This window comes from Heptranchias perlo, chromosome 27 (assembly GCF_035084215.1).
Source record: "Heptranchias perlo isolate sHepPer1 chromosome 27, sHepPer1.hap1, whole genome shotgun sequence".
NCBI lineage: Eukaryota > Metazoa > Chordata > Chondrichthyes > Hexanchiformes > Hexanchidae > Heptranchias > Heptranchias perlo.
In genome coordinates, this window is record NC_090351.1 from 37,011,584 (window position 1) to 37,037,456 (window position 25,873).

Consider the following 25,873-nt stretch of genomic DNA (forward strand, 5'->3'; position numbering starts at 1 on the left):
AGTGACAACCACATCGGTGTGGGGACTGGAGTCGCATAGAGGCCCAGGCTGGGTAAGGACAGCAGGTTTCCTTCCCTAAAGGGACATTAGTGAACCAGTTAGAAGCTTTTACAACAATCTAACAGCTTCATGGTCACTTTTACTGATGCCAACTTGTTATTTCCAGATTATTTTTTAAAACTGAATTCAAACTCTCAAGGTGGGATTTGAACTCATTTTCTCTGGATTATTAGTCCAGGCCTCTGGATTATTAGTATCAGTAACATAATCACTACACTACTGTACCCTGATATGGTGCTTTGAAAATCCACAATCTCTGTATCCCCATTGATGTCTTTCATCACTGACCCATTGGACATTCTGGGAGTCAATGGGATTTTGTGGGAGTCTATCTAGGAAACATTAATCTGGGTAAGTGCCCGCATCAACACACCTGCCCCATGTTGCTGGGACACCCAGTGCCTGGTTATCATCAGTGGCAGGATCTGCATTCTCAGGGCTTTCCCCTGGAGACCTCCTGGAGCCCTTCCTTGACCTTCTGTACAAGGGGACTGATCCACAATTTTTACAAAACAAATTATTTTCTTTTTGGAGTATGGGGGGCAGGGGGAGTGTCAAACCTGCTTCCCTGGCCTGATCCCCTCCTACCCCAGTGGGGATCTATTCACGCACTTTTGGAGACCGAGACACCTCATCTCACACGGCATACCGCACTCCAGTTTTATGCCTTGGGTTGCCAACCCTCCAGGATTGCCCTGGCATCTCCAGGAATTAATCTCCAGGACACTGCTGCATGTAAAAACCGGGGAGAAAAATCATGGGGGCAATAAAAAATTGTGGGTTTTAAAAAAAATTTCTTTGAACACTTGTTTACTAGATGTAAAAAATATTGGACATGGGAAAAAAGGCTGTTTGACTGACAGTCAAGAAACATCCAATCGGATAATGAAGAGTCTGTTTGCTTTTTAATTGGCTGTGGGAAGGCGGGGCACCGCGAGGATGGACATGTTGGGGGCAAGCAGTCATGTGATTAAAACTCCAGGAATAATTCCAACCAGAGTTGGCAACCCTACTTGTGTCGCATCTTGAGAAGTGGGAACTCCTGGCATCAGGAGTCGACGTCAGCTTGACGTCATTGGCCTTGAAAGGAGCAGGCAGAGGTTGCACCCCTTATAAAACCAAACACGAACTCCCAGAGCTGGTGGGAATGTGGTGTGTCCAGGCCCCTGCTTGCTTCTGAGATTGGAGATATGACTGAAAGCAGGATCAAAAAGATACGAATTTGAGGGGGCTTTTTAAGTTTGGGAAAGAGGTCGCAAGATGGAGAGTGTTATGTCCCAATAAACACTCCAGTTGGTGGGGTAATGTGCTGGCTGCTTTTATTTCAGACTCCGGAACATTCCCTCTCTAGACACAACAAAAAGTATAAGAGGAGACCTCGGAGTGTAATTGCTACAATAAGCCTACTCCCATTAGCGGGCCCGCTAGTGCTCAATTAACAATATGCACGTACCGTACACATCAGAGAGATTCAGGCAGCAAGTTCCAAAGAGTAGGGCTGAGGCGATTGAAGGATGCAAGGGAGGTCAGAGTTTTTTTTTTTTTATTCGTTCACGGGATGTGGGCGTCGCTGGCAAGGCCGGCATTTATTGCCCATCCCTAATTGCCCTCGAGAAGATGGTGGTGAGCCGCCTTCTTGAACCGCTGCAGTCCGTGTGGTGACGGTTCTCCCACAGTGCTGTTAGGAAGGGAGTTCCAGGATTTTGACCCAGCGACAATGAAGGAACGGCGATATATTTCCAAGTCGGGATGGTGTGTGACTTGGAGGGGAACGTGCAGGTGGTGTTGTTCCCATGCGCCTGCTGCCCTTGTCCTTCTAGGTGGTAGAGGTCGCGGGTTTGGGAGGTGCTGTCGAAGAAGCCTTGGCGAGTTGCTGCAGTGCATCCTGTGGATGGTGCACACTGCAGCCACAGTGCGCCGGTGGTGAAGGGAGTGAATGTTTAGGGTGGTGGATGGGGTGCCAATCAAGCGGGCTGCTTTATCTTGGATGGTGTCGAGCTTCTTGAGTGTTGTTGGAGCTGCACTCATCCAGGCAAGTGGAGAGTATTCCATCACACTCCTGACTTGTACCTTGTAGATGGTGGAAAGGCTTTGGGGAGTCAGGAGGTGAGTCACTCGCCGCAGAATACCCAGCCTCTGACCTGCTCTCGTAGCCACAGTATTTATATGGCTGGTCCAGTTAAGTTTCTGGTCAATGGTGACCCCCAGGATGTTGATGGTGGGGGATTCGACGATGGTAATGCTATTGAATGTCAAGGGGAGGTGGTTAGACTCTCTCTTGTTGGAGATGGTCATTGCCTGGCACTTATCTGGCGCGAATGTTACTTGCCACTTATCAGCCCAAGCCTGGATGTTGTCCAGGTCTTGCTGCATGCAGGCTCGGACTGCTTCATTATCTGAGGGGTTGCGAATGGAACTGAACACTGTGCAGTCATCAGCGAACATCCCCATTTCTGACCTTATGATGGAGGGAAGGTCATTGATGAAGCAGCTGAAGATGGTTGGGCCTAGTTGGAGGACTGAAAGGCACAGGCAATGCTGGTTGCAGAACAGGGATGGGCGAAGCCATGAAAGGAATTGGAAAGGAGGACGAGAATCTCAAGTTCAATGTGTTGGTTGCTAGGAAGCCGATGGAGGTTGGCGACGGTGGGCATGATGGGTGAGCAGGTGATGGAGTTTTGAATGAATTGAAGCTTGAGTAGCGTGAAGCTCAGAAGGCCGGTGAGGAGCGTGTTAGAGAACTCGAGTCTATGAGTGGACAAGAATGTCCTGGCAAGGGTATATTCCGAGGTTGTTGAATTTATCGTGTACTCGTACAGTAGTCCCTGGTACATAGTCCCTGTTATATTCAGGAAAGACTGAACAGGCTGGGGTTCTTTCCTCTAGAAAAGAAAAGGCTGACCTAATAGAAGTCTTTAAAATTATGAAGGGGTTTGATCGGGTAGACATAGAGAAGATGTTTTCTCTTGTGGATGAGTTCAAAACTAGGGGTTATAAATATAAGCTAGTTACTAATAAATTCAATAAGGGATTGAGGAGAAACTTCTTTAAAATGTGGAACTTGCTATCACATGGAGCAGTTGAGGTGAATAGCGTAGATGCATTTAAGGGGAAGCTAGATAAACACATGAGGGAGAAAGGAATAGAAAGATATGCTGATAGGTTTAGATGAAGTGGAGTGGGAGGAGGCTCGAGTGGAGCATAAACACTAGCATGGACCAGTTGGGCCGAATGGCCTGTTTTTGTGCTGTAAAAAAAAGGGCTTCAGTGGGAGTGAGGTGAGGGTGGAACTGTGGGTGATGCCATTACTGCTGTGTAGATTTTACAGAGACTTCCAAAATGATGTCATGCATGTAGAAGATGGATGAACTCGAGAGTTGTGTATCATTTTCTTCGGGTCTGAATTGAGCTACAATTTAAATGGAAATCAGGGCAAATTCAGCTCAGTCCATTCACAGGTTTTTCTGATAGGAACTAGTACTTAACAAGGTGTTCAGTCGTACTGGTTCCACGGACTCTGGTCGCCCTCCAATACCTCATCCAAGTGATTATTCTTCAAGTGGTAGCACTCTCATCTTTGAGTCAGAAGCTTGTGGGTTCAAAACCTACTCCAGGACTTGAGTATATAATCAAAGCTGACACTTCAATGGAGTGCTGTATTGTCAGAGGTTCTATCTTTTAGATTGGATTTTAAACCAAATTTGTCGGTATAAAAGATCCCATGACACTTTTCACATCCACAGGATGTCGCAAAGCACTCCATAGCCAAAGAATTGGTTTTTGAAGCGTAAATCCTGTTGTTATATCAGCAGCAGACCGTTTGCGCACAGCAAGGTCCCACAAACAGCAATGAGATAAATGAGCAGTTAATCTGTTTTAGTGGCATTGATTGAGGGATAAATGTTGGCCAGGACACCAGGTCAACTCTCCTGCTCGTCTTCAAGTAGTGCCATGGGATCTTTTAAATCCACCTGAACAGGCAATCGTTTTACCATCTCGTCTGAAAGACGGCACCTCCGACAGTACCGCACTCCTTCAGTACTGTGCTGAACTGTCAGCCTAGATTACGTGCTCAAATCTCTGGAGTAGGGCACCAACCCATGACTTTCTGATTCAAAGGCGAGATTGCTACCCACTGAGCTAAGGCTGACATTTCCCACTGAGCATTGGAAATTATTTGTGGCACTGAGTATCTGACCAAGGGGCCATGGAAGTGCCACTCACAACCAGTGACTCCTCCCTCCAGAATACTGCTGCCACCAATCTCAACGAACCTCCTTCCCCATCCCCAAAAAGGGTTTCCCTTCCCTTGCCGACTCTCTCTAGGAACATCTCCAGCTCCCCATCCACGGACTTGTTTGAGTGCCATTCCACTGTGCCTTTGAGGCCATTCCTTATTGCCTCCCAATACTTTGCTGCCCCATTCCATCTGTCCAGATTCCTCCTCGAACTCCTACTCAGCAGCTTCTAAACACATTCTTTCTCTTCTTTCCTTTTTTTCTCTTTGCTCCAAACTGCAGTCGCGAACTTTCAAGAATGATCAAGGTCCCAGGAGAAACAGCAGCACTTTAAATGCTGCTGCACCACTGCGGTTTCCGCCCCCACCGCCTAAGGTCTGTACCCAGTCACGGGTGGATCCCCATTGGGAGTCTACTGTCGTTCATGCAAATTAGTTGACCCCTGGAAAACAAATCGGGGTCAGTGGCGCAGCATGTAGTGGACGGAATTTCCCGCTCACTGAAGTTAGCGGAAAGCTTATGCCTCGGACTGAGACGGACAGTTTAGTGCTAATTAGTGCTGAAATATAGACAGTTTTTTTTTTGCTTTAGGCTTGTGCCCACTGGGAACTGGGATGCAGGAGTCTAAACTAATTTCACCTTAGGATCCATGCAGCTAGCAAGAAAAAGAGACATTCATTCATTCAGCCTCTCTGAGATAAAGGCTTAGTGTGCTAACCAAATGTACCACTCAGTTCTCAAACAGTAACACTTTACACGGTACCGTTACAATTGTATTTTAGTGAGACCATTGAGCCTGTACTACTCATTGACACTTAACAGTTTACCCAGGATGAGGCTCTTTTGATAATCCCTTTGTTTATTTTAATATATATAATACCATCTATGTTTTTTGTTGAAAAATAAACATATTGATGCTGCCACAAGATGATTAATGGAATGAATAGGGTAGATAGAGAAAAACTATTTCCTCAGGAGGGGGGAGTCCAAAACAAGGGGGCGTAACCTTAAAATTAGAGCTCGGCCATTCAGGGGTGATGTCAGGAAGCACTTCTTCACACAAAGGGGAGTGAAAATCTGGAACTCTCTCCCCCCAAAAAGCTGTTGAGGCTGGGGATCAATTGAAAATTTCAAAACTGAGATTGATAGATTTTTGTTAGGCAAGCGTATAAAGGGATACAGAACCATGGCTAGTAGATGAGTTAAGGTACAGATCATCCATGGTCTATTTGAATGGTAGACCAGGGTCGAGGGGCTGAATGGCCTACTCCTGTTCCTATGTTTCAGAAAGAACAAAAAGTTGCGTTTATATAGCACCTTTAAAGTGGTAAAACGTCCCAAGGTGCTTCACAGGAGCGTTATCAGATAAAATTCGACACTGGGTCACGTAAGGAGATATTGGGAGAGGTGACCGAAAGCTTGGTCAAAGAGGGAGGTTTAAAGGAGCGCCTTAAAGGAGGTGAGAGAGGTGGAGAGGTTTAGGGAGAGAATTCCAGAACTTAGGGTCTAGGCGGCTGAACGCACGGCCGCCAATAGTGGGGGGATGAACAGAGATTAATGTCGTACTGAAATGAAAGCAGAAAATGTTAAGAAAACACAATCAGCATCTGAAAAGAGAAAACGTAGGCTAACATTTCAAGTAGAGACCCTTCATCAACTTGCATTGGCTTTTCGTGTTGGAGATCAAAGCTGTTCTGTAGGCCGTCTCTCTTGTCTAACAGCTGTTTACAAGGCGCAAAATATTTCCTGCAAATTGATTCAGCTAACAGCTCTGCATAGTGCCTTTTCTTTGCCTTTAATGAGAACCATGCTGGCTGTTTGATCTAGCGCCTGTCGAACAAACGATAGCTCTGTCTCTCGCTCTCTCTCTCTCTCTCTCTCTCTGACCGTGAAACCCATGGCAACCAACGATTCCTCAGGCGCATTCGACACGAAGCTGGGAAAAGAATAACTACTGAGGAAAATGAATCAGGAAATTGATAAATATTATGCGTGAAAAGCCAAATCCAGAGAAAAAAAATGAAATGACTTCAAGGTTTTTTTATATAGTTGGCACAACATATTGACTGATTCTATAAACTTGAATTCTCCACCCGAACGAATTATAATTTATCGAATATCATTGTCTCACTTCAGCCAAAATATAATTTTATTTTTAAATGATTATGTTTTCCCGATGGTGAATTGTCACAAATATCTTCATATTGGGTATATCTTGGATTAGGAATGTACAGGACTGGAAAGGGCAGTGCAGTTCATCTAGTCAATCCCACTATCTAGGAAATATCACGTTAACAACAACCACTTGTATTTATATAGCAGCTTTAATGTAGTAAAACGAACCAAAGCGCTTCATAGGAGCGTTTATCAAACAAAATTTGACACCGAGTCACATAAAGAGATATCAGGACAGGTGACCAAAAGCTTGGTCAAAGAGGTAGGTTTTAAGAAGCGACTTAAAGGAGGAGAGAGAGGTAGAGAGGCGGAGAGGTTTAGGGAGGGAATTCCAGAGCGTAGGGCCTAGGCAGCTGAAGGCACGGCCGCACATAGTGGAGCGATAAAAATCGGAGATGTGCAAGAGGCCAGAATTGGAGGAGTGCCGAGATCTCGGAGGATAGTAGGGCTGGAGGAGATGTCCCATGATACCACTATTATCCTCTAACAAATCTTTCTCTAACTCTCTCATAAAGTTGCTGATAAAATCAGCCCCTACTGCTTCCCTTAGCAGGCCATTCCATACATTCACCATCCTCTGTGTACAGTAAAAATCTTATTGGATTCATAAACTATTGAACGAGGCTCAATTTAGTATATTGAAAACATCTTGTCAAATTGACAAATTGTGCTAACGGGGCCTCAAATTGTGGTGGGAGCCTGTGGCAATTTTATTCCATCAGATCTTTATGGAAAGGTTTTTCCAATTGTCCTGAGTTTTTGTTGGTAGCACAGTATTAATATTTCAGTAGCTGCTTTCAGCAGCCACTTTCTCATTGTGATGCTGTGTTTTGAGTTAATGGGTTAGACTCAGGTATGGCAGATGGGCTGAGGTAGGGGCAGAGGTAGGTGATGTTACGAAGGTGGAACTATGTGGTTCTTTCTGATGGGGAGGATGTGGGGTCGGAAGCTCAGCGCAAGGTCACAAAAGATGCCGAGGTTGCGAACAGCCTGGTTCAGCGTAAGACAGTGGCCGGGGAGCGGGTGGGTGTCAGTGGCGAGGGTACGGAATTTGTGACATGGGCCAAAGACGATGGCTTCGCTCTTCCCAATGTTTAGATCATTCAAGACTGGATGTTGGATAGGAAGAGCAACCAAATCCAAGATGAAAGGTAAACATGGTACGTCTGTCAGCTGATCTCAGCAGTGAATGGTGTTCTAACTGGCCTAAGGATGGGAGCAGGAAAAAAAATCGGCCAGCGTTCTCGATCCCAATCGCTGGTCAGCCACTCCTGTTGGAAAGTGGGTCTGTGTGAATGTTGCATGGGGATGAGATTGGGTTGGCTGTGATGCCCCATGTGTTAGAGCAGCCCGCTGATGTTCACTGACCAGGCTAGAGTAGCAGAGGGCTGCTGGAGTCCACGGAATCTCACTGAACTGAGCTTCTGGCCCTATATCCTCTCCATCATAAAGACCGCATCGTTCCACCTTCCTGGACATTGTCAGGACACAAGGAATACAGCGTGACAAGTAGTTCTTCTTATTGGGGTTTATTTGATTGAGGTTTGAACTCTTCTAGAAAGAAAGACTTGTATTTATAAAGCACTGTTCACAACCTCAGAACATCCCAAAGCACTTTACAGCCAATGAAGTGCTTTTGAAGTGTAATCACTGTTGTAATGTAGGGAAACACGGCAGCCAATTTACGCACAGCAAGGTCCCACAAACTGCAATGTGATAATGACCAGATAATCTGTTATAGTGATGTTGGTTGAGGGATAAATATTGGCTAAGACATCAGGGAGAACTCTCCTGGTCTTCTTCGAATAGTGCCATGGGATATTTTACATTCACCTAAGAGGGCAGATAGGGCCTTGCTTTAACATCTCATCTGAAAGACGGCACCTCCAACAGCGCAGCACTCCCTCAGCACTGCACTGAAGTGCCAGCCTACATTAGGTCCTCAAATCTTTAGAGTGGAGCTTGAACTCACGACCTTCTGACTCAGAGGCGTGACTGCTACCATTGATCCAAGATTGACATCTTATCCTAAGTATTGGAACTCCAGGCCTTTCTGTACAACCACACACTTCAGCATCTTTCCGTGGAGTGCATATTCTCATTGCTTGCACTTATCTACATTAAATTGCATCTGCCACCTGTTTGCCCATTCCACTAGCCTGTCTACATCCTCTTGATGTTTCTTAAGAGGGTTACAGGTCCCCTGTCTATTTTAGGACCGTGGAGTGCAGTACATCTCTCACATCTGAGACCTGGATACAATCCAGCCCAGGCCATGGGGTGATGGAGGTGGGGGGGTGGGGAGGAATGGTTTACTCCAGTTCCTATGTTCCTACAGTTCTCCTGGCTGTTTGCCAAACCCTTACATTTGTTGTGATGAAGTCACAGTTCAAACCAACTGCAGAATCCAATCAGGTTTTCTTCGACGGCCTCCCAGGAACCTCCACAAATGAATTACATTGGAGTAATTTAATGTTGGAATCCATTTTATTCCCTTGTGGTTTTATGATAAGCGATGGGAAACATTTCTTCAGCTCACACTGTCCCATTCTCATCCTGCAGCCACATCGATTGGACCTAAAGTGGATAAAATGAAAAAGTTTAAGCGCCGTTTCTCGCTCTCTGCGCACAGGACGGAAACCATTGAAGAGTCACTCGCTGAGTTTCAGGAACAGATCACCAACCAGATGAACAACAGGAGGAATGATGGTGAGTGAATGAGTATCCTGTTAGACTGTAGACTGACCACCCAGTACACTGTAAGGCTGACCAGTCAGTACCCTGTTAGATTACTGACTGACCAGTCAGTACCCCTGTTAGATTTTGACTGACCATTCAGTACACAGTTAGATTTTGACTGACCACCTGGTACTCCGTTAGACTGACCAGTCTGTACCCTGTTAGATTACTGATGGACCATTCAGTACACTGTTAGATTTTGACTGACCATTCAGTACATTGTTAGATTACTGACTGACTGGTCAGTACATTGTTAGAGGAGGAGGCTCTGCAAACATCCCCATCCTCAATGATGGCGGAGTCCAGCACGTGAGTGCAAAAGACAAGGCTGAAGTGTTTGCAAACATCTTCAGCCAGAAGTGTCGAGTGGATGATCCATCTCGGCCTCCTCCCGATATCCCCACCATCACAGAAGCCGGTCTTCAGCCAATTCGATTCACTCCATGTGATATCAAGAAACGGCTGAATGCACTGGATACAGCAAAGGCTATGGGCCCCGACAACATCCCGGCTGTAGTGCTGAAAACTTGTGCTCCAGAACTAGCTGCACCTCTAGCCAAGCTGTTCCAGTACAGCTACAACACTGGCATCTACCTGACAATGTGGAAAATTGCCCAGGTATGTCATGTCCACAAAAAGCAGGACAAATCCAATCCGTCCAATTACCGCCCCATCAGTCTACTCTCAATCATCAGTAAAGTGATGGAAGGTGTCGTTGACAGTGTTATCAAGCGGCACTTACTCACCAATAACCTGCTTACCGATGCTCAGTTTGGGTTCCGCTAGGACCACTCGGCTCCAGACCTCATTACAGCCTTGGTCCAAACATGGACAAAAGAGCTGAATTCCAGAGGTGAGGTGAGAGTGACTGCCCTTGACATCAAGGCAGCATTTGACCGAGTGTGGCACCAAGGAGCCCTAGTAAAATTGAAGTCAATGGGAATCAGGGGGAAAACTCTCCAGTAGCTGGAGTCATACCTAGCACAAAGGAAGATGGTAGTGGTTGTTGGAGGCCAATCATCTCAGCCCCAGGGCATTGCTGCAGGAGTTCCTCAGGGCAGTGTCCTAGGCCCAACCATCTTCAGCTGCTTCATCAATGACCTTCCCTCCATCATAAGGTCAGAAATGGGGATGTTCGCTGATGACTGCACAGTGTTCAGTTCCATTCACAACCCCTCAAATAATGAAGCAGTCCGAGCCCGCATGCAGCAAGACCTGGACAACATCCAGGCTTGGGCTGATAAGTGGCAAGTAACATTTGCGCCAGACTAGTGCCAGGCAATGACCATCTCCAACAAGAGAGAGTCTAATCACCTCCCCTTGACATTCAACGGCATTACCATTGCCGAATCCCCCACCATCAACATCCTGGGGGTCACCATTGACCAGAAACTTAACTGGACCAGCCATATAAATACTGTGTCTACAAGAGCAGGTCAGAGGCTGGGTATTCTGCGGCAGTGACTCACCTCCTGACTCCCCAAAGCCTTTCCACCATCTACAAGGCACAAGTCAGGAGTGTGATGGAATACTCTCCACTTGCCTGGATGAGTGCAGCTCCAACAACACTCAAGAAGCTCGACACCATCCAGGACAAAGCAGCCCGCTTGATTGGCACCCCATCCACCACCCTAAACATTCACTCCCTTCACCACCGGCGCACAGTGGCTGCAATGTGTACCATCCACAGGATGCACTGCAGCAACTCGCCAAGGCTTTTTCGACAGCACCTCACAAACCCGCGACCTCTGCCACCTAGAAGGACAAGGGCAGCAGGCACATGGGAACGACACCACCTGCACGTTCCCCTCCAAGTCACACACCATCCCGACTTGGAAATATATCGCCGTTCCTTCATCGTCGCTGGGTCAAAATCCTGGAACTCCCTTCCTAACAGCACTGTGGGAGAACCGTCACCACACGGACTGCAACGGTTCAAGAAGGCGGCTCACCACCACCTTCTCAAGGGCAATTAGGGATGGGCAATAAATGCCGGCCTCGCCAGCGACGCCCACATCCCATGAACGAATAAAAGAAAAGATTTTAACTGACTATTCAACACACTGTTAGTTACTGACTGATCGGTAGTACCTCTTCAATTTGTTATTTCTTGATTTATCTTCTTTCCTTTGCTGCTCTTTTCAACCTTGGTGGTGTCCTGCACTGTGGGCCTTGACCCTTCATCTAAGTTACACATTAATAAAAAAATCAGTGGAGCCATCAAACAGTATAAACAGTGAAACATTGTTGTATTTTGGATTTTTGCACCCAGATAACCACTGGATCTCTGCTGGTCACAGTAAAGGGTGAGTAAGGCTCCTGGCAAGGCCTCAGCTAGAGCTGAACTCCTTGTTCTTGATGCTTTATCATATATTTTCAGGAACAGAAGTTATCCAATGGCTCAGTTGGTAATGCCAGCGAGCCATACAATCCATGAAGGTCTGCGGCTTGACCTTCGGCCTGAGCTGGATATAGATGCTCTCAGTCAAACCGGCCGTAGGGATGCTGCCATCGGCAGGTACAATCAGGGGGAATACCTGTTGGAAAGAGTGTGTCTGGATGTCAGGGCGGGCAGGGTCAGGCTTCGCAGTGATGCCGCTCCCCCTCCCCCCAACAATCCGCTCGCCTATTGACGCTCATCATCCAAGCTTAGGCAAGAAAATGGGCCAACTGGATGAGCTACCAGAGGTGGGGTGTAGTGCCTGTGAAACCAGAGCCCAGCACAAGCCAGTGCCTTTAGGAAAGGAGAGGACAAAATTATCAAACATAGGAACATTAGGAACAGCGGTAGGCCATTCAGCCCCTCGGGCCTGCTCCACAATTCAATTAGATCGTGGCCGATCTGCATCTCAACTCCACTTACCCGCCTTTGCTCCAAATCCCATGATACCCTTACCCAACAAAAATCCATCTCAGTCTCAGTCCTGTGTGGAAAACTATAAAGACCACATTAATGTAGAAATACGTGAACAGTTACTTGACCATAAAAGAGAAAAGCATGATGGGTATTTGACCAATGTTAACTCCTTGACTCCCATACATAGGGTAGTTACAATTTCACACACACACACACAGAAAGACACAATTGTCCTTAGTACGTTGATAATTAAGTTGGCTGTCCAGGTGCTTGTTAAGTTTTCGACACCTGAAAGCTCCAATTGTCCCCCAGCATCCACAGCCTTTTGGGGGAGAGAGTTCCAGATTTCTACCACCCTTTGTGTGAAGAAGTGGTTCCTGATTTTGCTCCTGAATGGACTGGTTCTAATTTTAAGATTATGTTATTATAAAATTAGAGGGAAGGGGCACACTCTGCTAAGTTAGAGCACTATTAGTGACTCATTTGTATTCTTAACATACTGGGTTATAGCTAATTAGCACAAACAGTTACCGTTGACTCCATCTCTTGTGCCTATATTCATGAAGCAATTTTTTGATGATTGCTATTTGCCCAACTATTGCCCGGCAGAAGCTTCCTTCAGTTTGGGTGCCAGTCCTGCCCAAATCTACACTTACCGTCCATTATACGCCCTGCTCTGTTTTTCCTTCCGTTGCCTTCTTTGAGCGAGCGTGGTCCCTGCTACAAGATGGATAACAGGATAGGGCTGTCACATCAATCTTGTTCCGATGAAAGCGCTCACTGATGCTCGAGGGAGTGAGAAAATTGTCCCTACAGCTGCTCATGAGACGGATTGAACCACTGCCTCGATCTTCATATGCCTTCACCAAAAATAATGAATCCATTAAAATCATAGACAATTGTGTTAAAGCTTACGGAAGCTAAGAATGATTAGGGAAGAAATAATGAAGCACACATAATGAGAAATAGACTCAGGGCTCTGGCAGAACTGGCCATTCCCTTTCCCCATCCTTCAGTTTTATGCGCCATAATTTTGACATTATCTAGACTCTTGTGATTGTCACATGGCTCGTGAATAGAGTGCTGGGGCCCTGAACAAAGGGCCCATTTTCTCACTCCCTCGAGCATCAGTGAGCGCTTTCATCGGAACAAGATTGATGTGACAGCCCTATCCTGTTATCCATCTTGTAGCAGGGACCACGCTCGCTCAAAGAAGGCAACAGAAGGAAAAATAGAGCAGGGCGTATAATGGATGGGTCAATCCAACATCGTCCATTTTACACCATTGCCCATTTCACACCATCGCCCATTTCACACCATTGCCCATTTCACACCATTGCCCATTTTACACCATTGCCCATTTCACACCATTGCCCATTTTACACCATTGCCCATTTCACACCATTGCCCATTTTGCACAATCGCCCAAAATTAAAGGATATGGAGGCACTGGGAAAGGTGCAAAAAAGATTCACAAGTACGATACCAGAACTGAGAGGATATCCTTATCAGGAAAGGCTGAACAGGCTGGGGCTCTTCTCTCTAGAAAAGAGAAGGCTGAGGGGTGACCTGGTAGAGGTCTTTAAGATAATGAAAGGGTTTGATAGGGTAGACGTAGAGAAAATGTTTCCACTTGTGGGGGAGAGCAGAACCAGAGGTCATAAATATAAAATAGTCGCTAATGAATCCAATAGAGAATTCAGGAGAAACTTCTTTACCCAGAGAGTGGTGAGAATGTGGAACTCACTACCACAAGGAGTAGTTGAGGCAAATAGCATAGATACATTTAAGGGAAAGCTGGATAAACACATGAGGGAGAAAGGAATAGAAGGATATGCTGATAGTGTGAGATGAAGTAAGGAGGGAGGAGGCTCATGTGGAACATAAATGCTCTCATAGACGAGTTGGGCCGAATGGCCTGTTCCTGTGCTGTAGTTTCGATGTAACTCGATGTAAAATTACCCTCCCCACCCTGTGATCAATGGTTGCCATGACCTTGAACCCAGCAACTCCATGGAATCATGTCTCCTGCTACCAGTGCACGACTCTACCGCAGCACACTCTCGATTCTCTAACATAATCTAATTTTGTGATGGAAATTACGATCTGTGACGTTGAGGAAAATCTCCCACCCCTCCTCACAATTTAAATTTGGCAAAGCTGTGCTCCTGCCATGGAGCCTCGCTCCAGAGGAGTGGGTGCGAGTGGCCATAGGTCCTTTGGTAAAGGGCCAATTCTGCGATTGGAGCTATGCTTGAGTGAGGACCTGTGCTGGGAGTGCATCATGGCCGAACCCACCCTTAGGTTCTCCCCCACCCTCAGCTCTTTCTCTCTCACGCCCTCAGAAACCATGGAAGTTCTCAGTCTGTCATTCTTACTTACGTCTGCAACCCTGGAGGTTTTTTTCCCAAGGTTGGCTTCATATAAACCCCTCCTTGATGTATCGAGCCTTCTCTCTCGCTCTATCCAACCATGATGATGTGTTGGACTTTGGGTCTTAACCTGTTAACCACAATTAGAAAAACGTTGGTCTCTGGTACTGAACGGGTTAAAGTGTTGAGCTTTCTGTGGCACTGCACAAGAGCTAATCTTCAGGATCAAAGGGAGGTGGACAGAAAGAATAGCCTTTGAATTCTAAAAGCTTTTTGGCAGCACCCCAGTGCCATTTCACATCCGTTTCCTTTGATATCCCACATTCCAATTATTCTGTTTGACAGAAATAAGCCCATTAATAAACAGCAGAAAGACAATTAAAATAAATCACTCCTACATCCCAAGTGGAGATGAAATGACAATTATTAACATTCACCTGCTAACGTTGGTCAAACTCTTGGGAAGATTCACTTCTGTTAAATTAGCCCCAGCTCCCTTACACTGGCCACTGCTTTTTACAGATCTTCCTTCACCTCTTCCACCGGCACCTCTGCGATTCACACATCAATTCCAGAGTTTCCTATCTCTTCTCTTCACTTTCCAATTCTCTTCCCCTTTTTTTCTCCCCTCTTCTCCCGAAGGTCTTAACTCGGGTTTTGGGCTGCACACTGCTGCCACCCTATTTTGGAAACCTACCCCGTCCCTGCAGTGGAGCAAAGCCGTGAACGGCGCACTGCCCAGGGTCTTCCCTCCTTTCATTTCAATGGGTGGACAATGCACCTGCTTCTCCCCAATACGCACTATTGGCGGACGAGGCCCCAGATGAGAAGTGGCCATTCAGGAAATTTTACCCTTAAAGCTTCAATTAAAATTACTTCTCGCACTGGTGGAAACATGATTCTAATTCAAAAAACAAAGTACTGCAGATGCTGGAAATCTGAAATAAAAACAGAAAATGCTGGAAATACTCAGCAGGTCAGGCAGCATCTGTGGAGAAAGAAACAGAGTTAACGTTTCAGGTCGATGGTCTGACGAAAGGTCTTCGACCTGAAACGTTAACTCTGTTTCTGTCTCCACAGATGCTGCCTGACTTGCTGAGTATTTCCAGCATTTTTTGTTTTTACAACACGATTCTAATGGTCAGCGAAGTGACCTTTCAACTTATCAACAGCAATTATAGTCAGAAAGGAGGTCCATCCAACACTATCACTATCTCACCACTAACCTAAAGAAAGACTTGAAAGACTTACATTTATATAGTGCCTTACACAACCTCAGGATGTGCTTTACAGCCATACTTTTTGAAGTGTAGTCACTGTTGTGATGTAGGAAACATGACAGCCAATTTGCGCACAGCAAGATCCCACAAACAGCAATGAGATAAATGACCCGATAATCTGTTTCAGGTGTTGGTTGAGGGATAAATATTGGCCAGGACACTGAGGATAAAATATAAACCAGACACATTTCTAGAATAAGAAGATGTGCAAACTGGTCAGCCATCATAAATTGTCATTTAATACGGTTAAATTTTTTTTGCTCATCAATCTCCTGTGGGAATGCAAGCAGAGATCTTCAGGTGGAGTGGGGTTAGAGGTGGGAGATAATTGGACCATTGCGCGCAGATGTAAATCAGCCCCGTTATAAAGTCATACAATTTTGTCCTTATTTTTGTATTACCGTTATATATTCCTATGTTCACGTTTATAATAGAACGTGTCTATGTAAATTTTTTTTTTATTCGTTCATGGGATGTGGGCGTCGCTGGCGAGGCCGGCATTTATTGCCCATCCCTAATTGCCCTCGAGAAGGTGGTGGTGAGCCGCCTTCTTGAACCGCTGCAGTCCGTGTGGTGACGGTTCTCCCACAGTGCCGTTAGGAAGGGAGTTCCAGGATTTTGACCCAGCGACGATGAAGGAACGGCGATATATTTCCAAGTCGGGATGGTGTGTGACTTGGAGGGGAACGTGCAGGTGGTGGTGTTCCCACGTGCCCGCTGCCCTTGTCCTTCTAGGTGGTAGAGGTCGCGGGTTTGGGAGGTGCTGTCGAAGGAGCCTTGGCGAGTTGCTGCAGTGCATCCTGTGGATGGTGCACACTGCAGCCACTGTGCGCCGGTGGTGAAGGGAGTGAATATTTAGGGTGGTGGAAGGGGGTGCCAATCAAGCGGGCTGCTTTATCTTTGTCACATTGTAATTAAACCCTCCCACCAGTGGTGGCACTACGTATCTCCACTCAGGGGAATGGGGGAAATCTACCCGCATGTTCCCAAGATATTGCTGCCCTTGTTCTTCTCAGTAAGAGAGATGCTGTTGGAGTGACCTTGGTGAGTCACTGCTGAGCATCCTGTAGGTCGTACTTACTGCAGCCCCTGTGCGCCAATGGTGGAGGGGATGGACATTGAAGCCAGTGACAGGGGGGCATGGATCAAATCGCTGCTTTGCCCTGGATGGTGTTTCAATGGAGGCTTTAACTTGTTCATTTTAAATTGAGTTAATGCCTCCACTAAAATAGCAGCGAGAGGAACTCAAATATGGAGAGATTAGAGGAGATGGGGTTGTTCTCCTGAGAGCAGAAAAGGCTAAGGGGAGATTTAATAGAGGTGTTTTAAATTATGAGGAGTTCTGATAGAGTAGTTAAATAGAAACTGTTTCCATGGCATGAGGGTCGGTAATCAGAGGACACAGATTTAAGGTAATTGGCAAAAGAACCAGAGGCGAGATGAGGAAAGATATTTTTACGCAGCGAGTTGTTACGATCTGGAATGCGCTGCCTGAAAGGGCGGTGGAAGCAGATTGAATGGTAACTTTCAAAAGGGAATTGGATAAATACTTGAAGGGTAAAAATTTGCAGGGCTACAGGGAAAGGGCGCGGGGAGTGGGACTAATTGGATAGCTCTTTCAAGGAGCCGGCACAGGCATGATGGGCCGAATGACCTCCTCCTGTGCTGTATGATTCTATGTACAGGAGTTGACGCTCAGGCTAATAGAAGCTGAAACAAATAAAAATCAGATGCAGAGTCTCATTATTCAATGCACAAAACCTATGGAGTCGTTACTGCCCTCCTCCTCCCCAAACATAGATTAAAATATTGAATTAATAAATAAATTTGTAGTTTAACCCGCCTCCTCCCAGAGGTTCAATTATGATGCCTCACCCACAGGTCATCAAAACAAGTCACTGTCGCATTGTGGGAGGGGAGATGGTGTCGGGTCGTTTAGTCCTTTCAATGTTAGAACCTCAGCTTGAATCTATCCCAAAGGCTCCAAAGTGACAGGAATCTGAGGGACTTTGAGTTTGGTTCCCATTGCGTGTAGGTCCACAACTGCTCACAACACTGATTGAACGGAGAGTCAGTGGGATTATCAGGATACTCAATGTAGGGAGTGGGAAACGTACTACTGCAGTCACGAGTGATCGTCATGCATTGGGATTAAGCCACATTGTTCGGAAGATTAGAAGGAGCCTTACATTGCATCCAAGCTGTGCTGTAACCGATCTGGGAGTGCTTGAGGCTGACACTGAAGGAAGGCCTTTAAATAGCATCTTATCACGACTCTCAAAGTACCTCACACACACAATGAATTTCTCTGAAGTGAATTGTCCGTTGCTATGCAGGTGAATGCCATTTTGTGCACAGCAAGTTTTAACAAACGACAATGAGATGAATGACCAGTTAATTTGGGGTTTTCTTGGTGGTTGAGGGGGAATGTTGACCAGGAGAAGGAGAGACTGGAGAAGGATGGAGGAGCAGCTCCATACACATCTATGAACAATGCTATGGGATCCATTCACCTAAACCACCAGAACAGTAGGACAGTGCCTTGATTTAACACCTCATCCAACTGAGGGCGTGCAAAGCAGAAAGAGCACTTCGGTGACTAAATAACTTTATTTTTTGTTTCACTGCACTCAAAGAAAGAGAGAACTTGCATTTATGTGGTGCTTTTCACGACTCAGGACGTCCCAAAGCGCTTTACAACCAATGAAGTGTAGTCACTGTTGTAATGTAGGAAATGCGGCAGCCAATCTGCACACAGCAAGATCCCACAAACACAATTGTGATAATAAGCAGAAAATCTGTTTTTAGTGATGTGAGTTGAGGGATAAATATTGACCAGGAAGAACTCTGATGCTCTTCTTCGAAATAGTGCCTTGGGATCTTTTACATCCACCTAAGAGGGAGGACAGGGCCTCGGTTTAACATCTACATTTGAAAGACAGCACCTCTGACAGTGCAGCACTCCCTCAGTACTGGCACTGGGAGTGTCATCCTAGATTTTGCGCTCAAGTCTCTGGAGTGGGCCTTGAACCCACAGACCTTCTAACTCAGAGCCAAGAGTACACCCCACTGAGCAACGGCTGATACTCAGCTCTGTAATTGTGCCGTGGGGTGCTCCAGACAGTACAAATAGGGGTACAGTCCCTGACGGGAGATTGGCAGAATCCCCAGAGAAATTACATAAACGGAGGTTCACCATCAAGAAATAGATTCATTGGTCAGTCATTTCATTGTGGTGAGATCTTGCTGTGTGCAAGATGGCTGCTGTGTTTGCCAGCTGATAACAGTGGCTGTAACTCATCGCAAAGCGATTTGCGATGATGTTGAGAGGTGTGATAAGGCGTTGGGCACCTGTCCTAGTGTTTCTTTCTTTGGCTTGGTGTCAATTTTTTTCGTTTGATTACGTCCCTGTGAAGCGTCTTGGGACCTCTTTATTACGTTAAAGGCGCTATATAAATGAAAGTTGTTGTTATTGTCCTGAATCACATCAACTCACAGGCTGCTTGGTGGGTGGCTGGTTTGAGCGGAATGTGTTTAATAAATCGGTCCCTCAAAGCTGGTGCCTGCTCCTAAATACCAGACCCCTCCACAAGCAATCCCCACATCGGTCACGATCCACGGCAAGTGACTTGGTTTTCAACGTTTCTCGTTTTCCAATACCGTTGATATAAAATGGACAGGCAGCCAGTTAACGCTGTTATTTCTTCCCACCAAACAAACCGTGTGATAACGTACCATAGGTAGAAAGTATTCACATCTGTCGAGTGCTATAATCTATTAACAGGAATCAGCCGTGTGATCCTTCTGGGATTTTGCCTGCGCCTTTGAAACCAAAAGTAACTTACAGCAAGCAAAAATTGAATGGATTTCTAAAATATATGCTCAATAAATTGGACAGTGTACAGATTATACAGAGTGAATATAGAATCATAGAATGATACAGCACAGAAGGAGGCCATTCGGCCCATCGTGCCAGTGCCAGCTCTTTGAAAGAGCTGTCCAATTAGTCCCACTGCCCCGTTCTTTCCCCATGGCCCTGCAAATTTTTTCACTTCAAGTATTTATCCAATTCCCTTTTGAAAGTTATTATTGAATCTGCTTCCACCGCCCTTTCCAGATCATTATAACTCACTGCAAAAAATTTCTTTTCATCATGTCACCACTGCCAATGACTTGGAGGCGGGGGCGGGACTTGTGGTTTTAACTTACAGAGTCTCCAAGCTCCTGACCAAAACTACAGCAAAGTCTCCCGACTACAGCAGGATTATTTCTCCAGCAAAATGCAGTGAGCGGAGGATAGTTCCATAATACAAATGATCTGCGTAAAATCAATCCTAGTTTCCAGCAGTGCGGTCTCCAGACGTGATTGAGGGGGGAATTACCCAATCGTCTCCAATCTGGCCGGGACTTGTGGTGTCACTCTGTATGCAGCTCAATACAGCTTATTTCCCCAGACACACTCCAGATGCGTAGCCTTTCCCTTTGGGAGTGCATGGTGTGCTCCTCATGGGTTTCCATTCATATGAAAGGTATATTTGAGTAGCCTTTTAACTTGCACTACCTGGTATGGAGGTAATTTTGACTTTGGGCGATAGTGTAAAATGGACCATATCAATTCAACCACCAGTCATACATCTCTCCCCATTTTTATTTCTATATCAATGTATAGCAAACAGCTTCATATAAATTCCCTCTGGTTTGATGTATTTTAGCCAAGTTCTAAAAAACAAATCCTCATGAATGCTTTCACGGCACCGTTTATTTCCCAATCACTGATTCGTGTATTTCTTTATTTAGATAATGCATGTGAAAATCTTCCGCTGAACTTGAATGTGCACCAGGACCAGGTGACGTCAGAAGACGCTCATTCGCCAACTCCTCTGCGTTACAGGAATCACGGACAGCGCAGGTTCTCGATGGAGGTACAGTATTGCCTCTCGCTTCGGATCAGTGTGTGGATAATCAATAGGGGGGCAGGGTCATGTTCCTGGTCTCGACTACTCCACTGCTTCTCCTGGCTGGCTTCCCATCTTCCACCCTCTGTAAACTTCAGCTCATCCAAAACTCTGCTGCCCCGTATCCTAACTTACACCAAGTCCTGTTCGCGCATCACCCATTGGCTCCCAAGCCGGCAACGCCTCAAATTTTAAAATTCTTGTTTTCAAATCCCTCCATGGCCTCGCCCCTCCCTATCTCTGTAACCTCCTCCAGCCCTACAACCCTCCGAGATCGCTGCGCTCCTCCAACTCTGGCCTTTTGCGAATCCCCGATTTTCATCGCTCCACCATTGGCGACAATGCCTTCAGCCATCGAGGCTTTAAGCTCTGCAATTCCCTCTCCGCCTCTCTACCTCTCTCTCCTCCTTTAAGACACTCCTTAAAACAAGCTTTTGGCCGCCTTCCCTAATATTTCATTATGTGGCTTGGTGTCAAATTTTGTCTGATTAACGCTTCTGTGAGGCGCCCTGGGACATTTTACTCTGTTAAAGTTGTTTTTGTTGAGACTCACTCTTTAAATTTGGTTTAGGATTGTGACAGGAGAATTAAATGGACTATGTTCCCTCTTTCTTTGTCCCCCACCTCCCCCTCGTCCCCTCATGCCCCCAGGACCTGAGCAAGAGACTGTCGCTGCCGATGGACATCAGGCTGCCGGAGGAGTTCCTTCAGAAGCTGCAGCTGGAGAGCCCACCCCTGCCCAAGACCCTGAGCAGGACATCCCGCAGGGCTTCACTGGTGAGTCGGTCACTGAGAGCGGCCGGAGGCTCCTGCTTTTCAACTACGTAGGAACGGGAGTAGGCCATTCAGCCCCTCGAGCCTGTTCCGCCTACTACGTACAGCAACATCATAAACCTGTGTCTTAGGAGGGAGGGGAAGCCTTCTCTACACTGCGATGGAAGGTATCCCTGTATGTGGAGTCAATCTTGTGTCAGTACGCTACTGACGACTTGCCGAGGACATCGGTTACCAGCTCGGCTTGTATTTCTTCGAGTGTAGAAGATTAAGGGGTGATTTAATTGAGGTGTTTAAGATGATTAATGGAATTGAAAGGGTAGATAGAGAGAAACTATTTCCTCTGGTGAGGGAATCAAGAACAAGGGGGCATAACCTTAAAATTAGAGCTAGGCCGTTCAGGGGTGATATCAGGAAGCACTTCTTCACACAAAGGGGAGTGGAAATCTGGAACTCTCTCCCCCCAAAAAGCTGTTGAGGCTGGGAGTCAATTGAAAATGTCAAAACTGAGATTGATAGACTTTTGTCAGGTGAGGGTAATAAGGGTTCTAGATTTTTATTAGGTAAGGGTATTAAGGGTTACGGAACCAAGGCGGGTAGATGGAGTTAAGATACAGATCAGCCATGATCTCATTGAAAGGCGGAACAGGCTTGAGGGGCTGAATGGCCTCCTCCTGTTCCTATGTAACTCCCCAGGCTGTATTAGCCATGGCTCAGTGAGAGCGCTCTCGCCTCTGACTCAATGAAAGTAAAAATGGAGAGAGGTGTAAAACGGGCTGCCGATTTCCCATGATGTGGAGATGCCGGTGATGGACTGGGGCGGACAAATGTAAGGAATCTTACAACACCAGGTTATAGTCCAACAGTTTTATTTGATAATCACAAGCTTTCGGAGCTTACCTCCTTCGTCACCCATCACCCATTGCACAGAGTCAAAATCTACCCCTCAATTTTTCCCCACTCTAATTCCAAACCATTGGTCAAGGTTGCCACCTAGGGGTGATTTCCACTCAGGACATGGTTCGTGGAATCACAGGTGGCCTCAATTTTAACCCCTCCTCGCCCAGCGGGAATGGTGCGTGGAGGGAGGGGGTTAAGTTCAGGCCGAGTCCACTTACCTGACCTGAGGTTGCTCCGTTCCCGCCCGTCACTGGCACAGAGACTCCGCCCCCTGCTTCAGGGGGAAGCCCCCGGTAATCCCACAACCCCCGTCTTTAATTCCTCTCATCAGCATCCGAGGAGGAAGCATAGGTGTCACCCGCGGCTCAGCCTCTGAGTCAGGAGGTCGTGGGTTCGAGCCCCACTCCAGAGACTTGAGCACATAATCCAGGCTGAGACTCCCTGTGCAGTTCTGAGGGAGTGCTGCACTGTCGGAGATGCCGTCTTTCAGATGAGACGTTAAACTCTGCCCTCTCAGGCGGATGTAAAAGATCCCTTGACACCATTTCGAAGAAGAGCAGGGGGAGTTCTCCTCTGTGTCCTGGCCAATATTTATCCATCAACCAACATCACTAAAACAGATTATCTGATCATTAGCACATTGTTGTTTGTGGGATCTTGCTGTGTGAAAATTGGCTGCCGCGTTTCCTACATCTCAACAGTGACTACACTTCAAAAAATTACGTCATTGGCTGTAAAGCGCTTTGGGATGTCCTGAGGTTGTGAAAGGCGCTATATAAATGCAAGCTCTTTCTTTCTTTTATTTCCTGGTGGCGAGTGACAGGAAAATCAGCCCCCAGAGTTGACCCCAGGGTTTATCGCTGCCGCTCACATGTCCCGTGAATCTGTTTGAATTGATTTCTGTTTTATTCTCTGCAGTCAGACATTGGATTTGGGAAGCTGGAGACTTATGTCAAACTGGACAAGCTGGGAGAGGTGAGATTAACCTCGTTTACTGGACTCACAATAAACTCTTTCCACTTCCTGATCCGTGTTGGATTATTAGCCGGGGGAATTTCCTCAAAAGTTCTCCTGGCCTGCGGACGGCCCCATTTATCCGGTATGTCTCGGGGTTTTCGCTGATCTCCCTGGGAGTGTGGCAGTAGGACGCCCCTCTCCCCCCCGCTGTGATCTGACCTGGATATTCTGTCCTCGCGTACACTGCTCCAATCTTCCCAAAGCTGGACTGAAACGCTGGAGTGAGACAAGGGCGTCTTTTACAGAGATCGAGTGCATGTACAGAGTAACAGTGGGAATCTAATCTCAGCTTGATTCAACCAACAGCTAAGCATTCCTTGAGAACAAGAAAAATTATTTTAAAACTACACCACCTTATCCCTATTTGTGGTTGATTAATGGCAAGTCTCTGAAAGTTTTTTATTCTGTATTCTCAGTATACGGGTGATGTCGGCATTTATTGCCCTTCCCCTGTTGCCCTGAGATGGTGCTGGTGGGGAGTCTTTTAAAACCACTGCAGTCCGTGTAGTGGAGATGCACCCCACGCACACGCACGCGCGCGCACACACACACATGCACGCGCACACACACACACGCATGCACGCGCACACACACACGCATGCACGCGCACACACACACGCATACACGCGCACACACACACATGCACACACACAGTCACACTTGCACACACACGTGTGTACATGTACGGACACGTACACGTGCACATGCACACACACATAAATACACATGCACATACACACGTGTACACACGTGCACACACAGACACATGTACGTATACACATACACATGCACCACATGTACACACATGCACATACACATGTGTACACGCGCACACAGGCACATGTACACACACATACACATGCACACACATGCATGTCCACACATGTACGCACACACACATGCACACACAGGCACACACTTGTGCACACACATACACATACACACACGTGCACGCACATGCACATACACACATGTACATACATGCACATGCACATAGACATGTGCACAAACACAAACACATATGCACATACATGTGGGCGCACACATAGATGCATTTACACACACATGCACATACGCACATGCAGGCTCAAGAGGCTAAATGGCCTACTCCTATGTCCGAATGACCCCCCACGCCCCTGAAAAGTACCCCTGTCTGGATGTCCAGTGAGCACAGAGTCAGGCTCATCTGCGATGCCCCCATGATTGAATAGAGCCAAAAGCACCTCAGCCTGAATCTTCTCACCTGCTGAGACCGTGTATCGGAAATTCGGGCACAAGTTGGACATAATGTTGTGACCATCACACGCACCTGAATTCCTGAAACTCGGACTTGTTGGGTGAGGCCTCCCGCTGGGGGTCGGGAGTTGGTAAAATGGCACCTTTGCAGCCCAGAGAGCACTTGGGCAGAATGCAGCTTGTGCCAGTGGAGCCAGGCCTGCAGGAGAGGAGGAGTGAGGACTAGGAGAGAGGGGGAAATATGGGACAAAATAAATAATATTTGGACTGCTAAAGTGTTCGAATTTTCATAGAATGTTAGATAACTAAATGATGGAGTCTGATCAGACAGGGCAAACCAGAGTGGGTGTATCTCGATAGTTCATGCATCCCATAGAATCATAGAATGATATAGCACAGAAGGAGGCCACTCGGCCCATTGTGCCTGTGCCGGCTCTTTGAAAGAGCTATCCAATTAGTCCCATTCCCCCTGCTCTCTCCCCTAAGCCCTGCATTCTTTTCCCCTTCAAGTATTTATCTGATTTCCTTTTGAAAGTTATTATTGAATCTGCTTCCACCACCCTTTCAGGCAGTGCATTCCAGGTCATAACAACTCGCTGCGTTAAATCAAATTTCTCCTCATCTGCCCCCCGGTTCTTTTGCCAATTATCTTAAATCTGTGTCCTCTGGTTACTGACCCTCCTGCCAATTTGATACTCTATCAAAACCCTTAATGATTTCGAACACCCCTATCAAATTTTTTAAAATTTGTTCATGGGATGTGGGCGTCGCTGGCAAGGCCAGCATTTATTCTCCACCCCTAATTGCCCTTGAGAATCTCCCCTTAACCTTCTCTGCTCCAGCCTCTCCTGCATCTCTACGTTTTTCTTTCAGGGAACCTATGCCACAGTGTTTAAGGGCAGAAGCAAGTTAACAGAAAACCTGGTGGCACTAAAGGAAATCCGACTGGAGCATGAAGAGGGGGCTCCATGCACTGCAATACGAGAAGGTACAGTCCAATCCCCGCACTCCACTCCAGGTCTTAGTAATGTCAGCGCTGCTGTGAGGCTGGCCTGCTGTGTGCAGTGAGTGAATGCAGCACAGGGTGCAATCATCGACTGAACGGCGTTGGCTGTGACTCAGTGGGCAACACTCTTGCCTCTGAGATAGAATGGTCATGGGTTCAAGTTCTTGCTCCAGAGACTTGAGCACAAAATCCAGGCCGACGCTCCCAGTGCAGCACTGAGGGAGCGCTGCACTGTCGGAGGTGCCGTCTTTCGGATGGAGACGT

The 25,873-nt window shown here is 46.7% G+C and overlaps 1 protein-coding gene across 1 annotated transcript in view; it reads left to right on the forward strand.

The window, feature by feature from the left end:
- The window catches only part of LOC137344595 (cyclin-dependent kinase 18-like), a 73,074-nt gene that overhangs the window by 15,983 nt on the left and 31,218 nt on the right, over positions 1 to 25,873 (forward strand). The window contains exons 2-6 of the mRNA XM_068007671.1: positions 9,036 to 9,182; positions 20,519 to 20,643; positions 21,328 to 21,453; positions 23,269 to 23,325; positions 25,477 to 25,591. Coding sequence (XP_067863772.1) covers positions 9,065 to 9,182; positions 20,519 to 20,643; positions 21,328 to 21,453; positions 23,269 to 23,325; positions 25,477 to 25,591 — 541 coding nt within the window. The 5' untranslated portion in view covers positions 9,036 to 9,064. The remainder of the gene's footprint in view (positions 1 to 9,035; positions 9,183 to 20,518; positions 20,644 to 21,327; positions 21,454 to 23,268; positions 23,326 to 25,476; positions 25,592 to 25,873) is intronic.